Source organism: Dromiciops gliroides, chromosome 1 (genome assembly GCF_019393635.1).
Source record: "Dromiciops gliroides isolate mDroGli1 chromosome 1, mDroGli1.pri, whole genome shotgun sequence".
Lineage (NCBI taxonomy): Eukaryota > Metazoa > Chordata > Mammalia > Microbiotheria > Microbiotheriidae > Dromiciops > Dromiciops gliroides.
The window spans coordinates 50,899,519-50,906,753 of record NC_057861.1 but is presented as its reverse complement, the minus strand read 5'-3'; the positions used below and the strand labels follow the sequence as shown (position 1 = coordinate 50,906,753).

Sequence of the window (7,235 nt, the reverse complement as noted above, 5' to 3'; positions counted from 1 at the left end):
TAATTCCTTTAAGAAGTACTAGGTTGGGCCCTGGGGATACTGGGCAAAGACAAACAGCCCTTGACATCAGGAGCTCATGGCTACTGGGGAGGAAGCAGCTTTGTAGGAATATAAAACATATACTGACACAGACTCTGGGGATACTCTCTGTATATGCTTGTGTTTGTGTGTGTATACACACATATATACACATATATGTGTATCTATCCCTGCGTATATAGTCTGCATATATATCAGTAAATAAAAACTAAATACAGTAAATAATATGGGAGGGGGTGTTAGAGAAATTAAGTTCCTTGAAGTCTGGAACTATTTTATTTTCATTTTTTTATTCCTCACTACCTAGAATATTGCCTGGCAGATAGTAGGCAATTTATAAACACTTGTTGACTTCTTAGTTGCTCGACCAATTGCCAGGGCGGGTGGGGGAGGGGACAAACATTTATTAAGTGCCTACTATGAGCCAGGTACTGTGCTAAACACTTTGTAGATATTATTTCATATGATCCTCACAACAACCCCAAGAAGTGGATGCTATTCTCATCCTCACTTTTCAGATGAGGAAACTGAGGCATACAAGGTTAAATGACTCGCCCAGGGTCATACAGAGTATCTGAGACTGGATTTGACCTTCCTGACTCTGGCCTAGCACCCTACCTACTTTGTCTTCTAGCTGGCTACAGGTAAGAATTTTGGGGGAGGGGAGGTTATGAAAGGCCTTGATTAAGAAGTGCCTCTTCAGCTAAGCCTTGAAGGAAGATAAATATTCTTTTTAAAAAATTTAATCTCATTTTAAAAAACGTAATAAACATGTTTATTCAGTTTTGAGTTCCAATTTTTATCGCTCCGAGATAGATATTCTAATGAGTGGAAATGAGGCAGAAGAGCATTCCAGGCATGGGATTATCTGTGCAAAGGTACTGAGGGGGGAGAAAGAAGTTGAGGAAAGGTCACAGCAAGTCAGCCAGTTTGGCTTGAGCATCTGTGAAGAAAATAATGGGAAATAAGCCTGGGAAAGCAGGCTTGAACAAAGGGTGAAGGACTTGAAATGACAAGAGGGAACAAGAGGAAACCTTCTTGAGCCCAGAGAGTACGGTAGGATCCGGAGCTTGGTGAACATCTATCTATCAGGCATCTGTATGAAGAGTGAATTGACTAGCTGTGTGACCCTGGGCAAGTCACTCAACCCCAATTGCCTCGCCAAAAAAAAAAAAAAAAAGTGAATTGGACAAGGAAGAGGCTGTAGATGGGAGGCTGATTGAGAAGCTATTTGGACAGTGAGGGAAAAGGGTGATGGGGACTTGACCCGATGTGATGCCTGCATTAGTGGAGAGAAGGGGCTGGCTTAGCCTGCTCTGAGAAGACATGGCCCCTGTCTTCAGAGACCCCCTCATCTGAAGAAAAAGTCAAAGGCCACCCAGAGGAGAGTGTGCCCCTCAAACGACTGACAGTTTACTCTGGCCATTGGTAACCAGGGAAACGGGGGAGGGGGGTGGTGGTGAGGGGGAGGCCTTCAGGAATGAGTTATTAGGCCACTCCAACCCCCTCACTTTTTTTTTGTGGGGCAATGAGTGATTTGCCCAGGGTCACACAGCTAGCAAGTGTCTCCTGAATCCAGGGCCTGTGCTTTTATCCACTGCGCCACCTAGCTGCCCCCCACTTTTCAGATGAGGAAACTGAGGACAAGTAGGTGGAAAGACGGCTTGTTCTCCCATGCCTACATTCTAGGCCTCAGATATGCTGGCTTTAAGCAAAGACACACTTTGGGGCACGGAAGGTCAAGCGCACAGGTAAAGAGCCAAAGCCTTCCAGGGCCCAGTGAAGCCTGAGCCTAGACCCAGGATTGCCCGAACTGTGGTTACCCGCCCCCTTCAGACTGTGAGAACTGCAGCTTCTCTAGCCCGGGGACAGAAAGGGGGAAGGGATAGAGGATGAAAGGGGAGGGACCCAAGGGGACTTGTCCTCTTCGTCCCTCCAGGCTTACAAACAACAGGGGCTCCGCCTGTTCCTCTTCTCTCCCAGCAGGGAACCTCACCGGTTTGCTGAGAGAAGCTAAGAAGCCGCCCCTGACTCCGGACTCTCGATCTAGGTGAGCCACCCTCCCTGCAGTAGTCCCCACATCTTTGGAACTGCTCAGCCAGCCCCTCCAGCCTAAGGAGGCAGGGAAGAGGAGGGAAGTGTGAGGAGGGAATCTTTAGGGATGGGGGGGCGCACTCTCTGGGGCTGGGGCTCTGAACAGCTGTAGGATGCTGAACTCCCTCCCCATTCCTGCCAGTGAAGCTCCCTTCCTTCCCTCTCCCCACCCTGGGCAGAAAAGCCCAGCTAGGGCTCTGCATGTAGGGGTGCAGCACACCCCACTGCTGCTGAGAGGTCGAATACGCATTTTAGGGCTGTGGCTTGGACTGTGGTCAAAGGCCAGGGGTAGGGAGGGGGATGTCCCCATTTCCGGAGCACCTGCTTTAGTTGTACATGTGGCAGGGGTGGTCAGGGGAGCTGCTTTTAGTCCACAGGCTCACTCCAGGCTCAACAGAGCTCTGAGTTTGGATCTCGGGTGTTTCCTCAGGCCGGCAGGGATGCAGGCTGCTGGGGTCTGGCTGCCCCTCCCATTGCTGTGTCTGCTCCTGCTGCTATATCCCTCCAAGGGCCAGAATCTGGCTCAGAACTGCAGCCAAGACTCCGGCTACACAAACTGTAGCTGTGGGCTCCGCGAGAGGTGGCAAAACTGCTCCAACATCGACGGGATGATTTGCATCAACCACTGGGACAAGCAGGTCAGCTTCACCACTTACTACCAGCAAAGCTGCAAGAGTTTGGGCATTGGGACCATCGTGGGCATCACCCTTGGGCTGCTGCTGCTGCTAGCCGGGGTCATCATGGGGATGGTCCTGGGGATCTACAGGAGACGCCATTGGGACGCCTCTGAGCCCTGTCCGAGGAAGCCTTTGGACAGCAGCAGGAATTCAGCCCCAGTCTGGCAACCCCGTTACAGTAGCCGCAGCGATGAGCATCGGGTACCTGCGGCCGCTGCCCCCAGCCCTATTGATGCCCCAGGCACAAGCCACCCTGGGGCTCTGCTCTATGAGAACTTGTTTCTGAACTCCCAGCCCAACGACCAGAGCCCAGGTCCGAGGTGAGTGAGCAGCCTTCCCCAAGATGCACTTGTCATCCTCCCTCTCCACCCTCCCATCCCTTCTCCCTCTCCAGGCTTCAAGTATATCAGCTGACACGCACATACATAACCTTTTCCTTAGGGTCCTCACAATCACTCTGTACCCCGCAGAGCTTTTTTTTTTTTTTTTTTGCAGGGCAATGAGGGCTAAGTAACTTGCCCAGGGTCACACAACTAGTAAAGTATCAAGTGTCTGAGGCCAGATTTGAACTCAGGTCCTCCTGAATCCAGGGCCGGTACTTTATCCACTGTGCCACCTAGCTGCCCCCCCAGTAAGAGCTTTAAATGCCAATCAGAGGCCATAGGGAGGGCCAACCCATTTTATAGGTGAGGAGATTGAGTGCCAGAGACAGATCCAAGGTCACACAACACCAGTTTTTGGACTCATCTCCAAGATGGGCCTCTTTCGCACTACGTTCGGTGCTCATTTTACTTGTTGAAAGAGACACTAGTTTCCTTAAATAAATCTCTAACAGGTGAGATAACCCACAGGGGATCTTTTTCAGGGTGAATCAGAGGGGATCTACCCTTGTCCATCTCCCCTAGTATCCAACAGGGTCTGGCACAGCTGAAACATGGTGTAACAGAGAGTTCTGGAATAAGAGTCAAATTCTGAGTTTTAGTCCTTGCTTTTCTTCTCTCACACTCCCTAGACCTCAGTTGTTGTTTTTTTTCACCTGTAAACTAGGTGGGCTGTTAGACTGAACAGGAGTCTCAGAGCTGGCAGGGACCTTGGCAGGCTCTGGTCCAGCCTCTTCTGGAGCAAGATGTTACTCTGTGACATTGCCTGATACGTGGCCATCTCAGGACCATCCCCAAGAGCTCTGGAAGCAATCCATTTCATTGCTGTTCAGATTATGTAGTTAAGATTATATATAGGAACTTACATCTACATCTGTAACTCGCCCCCCTGGTCCTTGGTTCTGCCCTCTGGGGCCAAGCAGAATAATTCTAGTCCTTTCCAAATTATGTCCTTGAAAACAGTTCTCATGGGCCTCCTCCTCCCCCATGATGGCATTTCTTCTCCAGGCTAAATGACACCAGTTCATTTGCCTGAACCTTAGTTTCCAGACCCCTCACCCCCACCCTGGTTGTTCTCCTCTGGACACCTACAGTTTCAATGTCCTTGCTCCAGAACCGAATCCAATATTCCTGATGGGATATGAGTGGAGTACAAAGAACAGGGGGACTAGCACCTCCCTCTCCCACTTTATGCCTCCGAATGGAATTACAGTTAGCCAGGCCCTGAGGTCTCCTTTGGCTCTGAAGTGCTGTTGGAGGCTCTTTCCAGAGGGTTATCCTCCAACCCCTTCATTTTTCAGTTGGGGAACCGGGGTTGGTGAGCGTAGGCGACTTGCCCAAGATTTCTGGGGTTTTATTCAGGCAATCCCAACCCCCAGCTCTTTCAGGGCAATAGCATGAGTTGCAGAAGGGTCTTAGGAGGGTCCCAGTCCAGTGACTCTTTGGACGGTGTTCAGCTCCCTCAGCTCCCTGGCCAGGCAGGGTGGGATAATGGACAAAATGAATGCTTGACTGGAAGCCCAGAAGACCTAGGTTTGAATCTTACTAGCTCTGCAACCTTGGATATGTCACTTAATTTCTCTGAACCTTAGCTTTTTCCCTTGGAAAAGAAATGGGTTGGATTAGATGATCCCTGGGGACCTGAGTTCAAAGCCAGCCTCAGACACTTACTACTTACATGACCCTGGGAAAATCACTTAACCCTGTTTCCTCATTTGGAAAATGAGCCGGAGAAGGAAATGGCAAACTACTCCAGTATTTCTGCCAAGAAAACCCCCCAATGGGGTCATGGAGAGTTGGACATGGCCCCTAATGATCGAACACCACAAGGTCCTTCCTTCTAGCTCCAAATATGCAATCGCTCACCCCACAAGAAGGCCAGAAGTTTGATTTCCCCTCCGGCTCCCCACCCCTACCCCCACCCCCCATCCCCCAGCCCAGCCCAGCCCAACACTTTCCTAACATTTCGCTGTCTTTTCTCCTCCAGAGGGACTTCGGCAGACCCTGAGGACCTCTACATGAACTATGAGGACAACTCCACGTCTGAGCATCCCATCTATGGCAACGTGGATAACCTGACCTGCATCCCAGGCCCCCAAGCGCCCCCTCATCCTGGGGCCGACGATGAAGATGAGTACGTGGTGCCAGGGTGCTGAACTCAGCAGACTGGGAAACCCAAGGCCAACTTCTTGCCCCAACCGGACTTTATGCAAACGATCCAGCCAGTGGGCTGCACCCGAGACTCCAGGCAGCCTGGAATGGGAGAGAGTTTGGGCAGCCCCGAAAATGTAATAAAGAAATTCGGTATAGGCTGAAATGTCTCCCCCCTCTCCCCCACCCTTCCTTCCTTCCCCAGGGTCCAATTCTGATCACCAGAGCTGCTCTCGCCCCCTTCCTACCACAGAGAGCTGACCAGACCGGATGCCACCCCTCCCCCTTTGCAGGGTTTGGGCTCCAAAAAGGGAAAGAGAGTGGGGAGCGATCTACTAACAGGAGTTGGTGGTTGGCTGTGAGGGCGGGGTGAAGGCACGAAGTACCTTCTCATCAGCAGTGAGTGGGAGGGCTTTGTGGCCCATCTTTATCCCCTACCTCCAGGGGAGGGGATGCAGGCCAAGCTGAGAATCCAGGGCCAGTGGGCCAGGGCCCAGTTCCTCCCATAGATCTGCTAGCGGCCCCTCAGTGCGATACAGTTCGGCAAACAATTAATTATTAAGCACCAGGTACTGTGCTTGGTGCTGGCAACGCAAAGACAAAAAGGGAAGAAAAGAAAGAAAGGAAAAAAGAAGGAAGGAAGGAAAGGAGGAAAGAAGGAAGGAAGGAAAGAAAGAAAGTAGTTCTTGCTTTCAAGGTGCTAATTAGGTACTGTGATATTTAAAATCTAATATAGGACAGCTAGGTGGCGCAGTGGATAGAGCACCGGCCCTGGAGTCAGGAGTACCTGAGTTCAAATCCAGCCTCAGACACTTAACACTTACTAGCTGTGTGACCCTGGGCAAGTCACTTAACCCCAATTGCCTTGCTAAAAAAAAAAATCTAATATAAAAGGGGGAGATTAATGCTCCATATATCCAATTTTGACTCTCACAGTACGTAGATAAGAAAATATAACATATACAAAGTCGTTTGGGGAGAGAGCAAAAGCACTCTCAATGGGGATTTGGAGACCACTTGCTATGGGAGATGCCACTTAAATTTTGAAATGAGATAGGGGATTCTGGGAGATGGAGGGCAGTCAGTCAGTCAGTCAAGAGGTATTTATTTAGGACTTACTGTGTGTCACTGAGCTAAGTGATGGGGTCAGAAAGAAAGACAAGGTGAGGAGGAAGGCTTTCTAGGCATGGAGTACAACCTCCTGCAAAGGGATAGAAATTGGAGGTGGTGTATGGTATATGGGGGACAGCAAACAGGTCAGTTTGGTGAGAATGGGTGATAGGGAGTAATGCGCCATGTTTGAAAAGACAAGTTGGAGCCAAACTACAAAGTCCTTTAAGGGCCAAAGAGAAATACTTGGATTTTGTTCTAGATCAGGGATTCTTAACTACCCTCTTTTGTGTCGACCCCTTTGGCCCCCACTTTGATGAATCTGTTGGATGCTTTTGTCGGGCTAGTGAAGCCTTTAGACCCCTTCTTGGAAGAATGTTTTTTTAAGTGCATGGAATAAAGTATATTGGATTATAAAAGGAAACTGATGACGTTGAAATACATTGAAATTCATTCTAATGAGGGAGACAGCATGTGAATAACGATGCACACGGATGATACATACAGAAGAGACTGAAGGTAACCTCAGAAGGGAAGGCACAAACATCTGGAGTTGGAGGGAGGGGAAAACTAGGAAAGTCCTCTTGCGGAAGGTGGGATTTGAGTCTTGAAGAAAGCCAGGCACGCCAGGAGGCAAAGGTGAAGAGAGAGAGAGAGAGAGAGAGAATTCCAGACATGGGAAGGGGAAGGGGAACAGTCAATGCAACTGCATGAAGTTAGAAGATAAAATGTGTTCTGTATGTGAGGAACAAGCAGGCCAGTGTATGTGTATCAAAGATCTTGG

The 7,235-nt window shown here is 49.7% G+C and overlaps 1 protein-coding gene across 2 annotated transcripts; it reads left to right on the top strand.

Annotated features, from left to right (window-relative positions):
* Positions 1-556: 556 nt before the first annotated feature.
* Positions 557-6,857, top strand: LRRC25 (leucine rich repeat containing 25). 2 transcript variants are annotated; one of them, XM_043976304.1, is made up of 4 exons: positions 557-683; positions 2,023-2,089; positions 2,564-3,130; positions 5,178-6,857. In XM_043976304.1, the coding sequence occupies exons 3-4, from the start codon at positions 2,574-2,576 to the stop codon at positions 5,344-5,346; spliced, it is 726 nt and encodes a 241-aa protein (XP_043832239.1). In that variant the 5' UTR covers positions 557-683; positions 2,023-2,089; positions 2,564-2,573; the 3' UTR covers positions 5,347-6,857. The 2 variants fall into 2 exon arrangements, with proteins under 2 accessions (XP_043832239.1, XP_043832238.1); XM_043976303.1 differs by lacking the exon at positions 557-683 and having other exon boundaries at positions 1,992-2,089.
* The last annotated feature ends 378 nt before the right edge of the window (positions 6,858-7,235 follow it).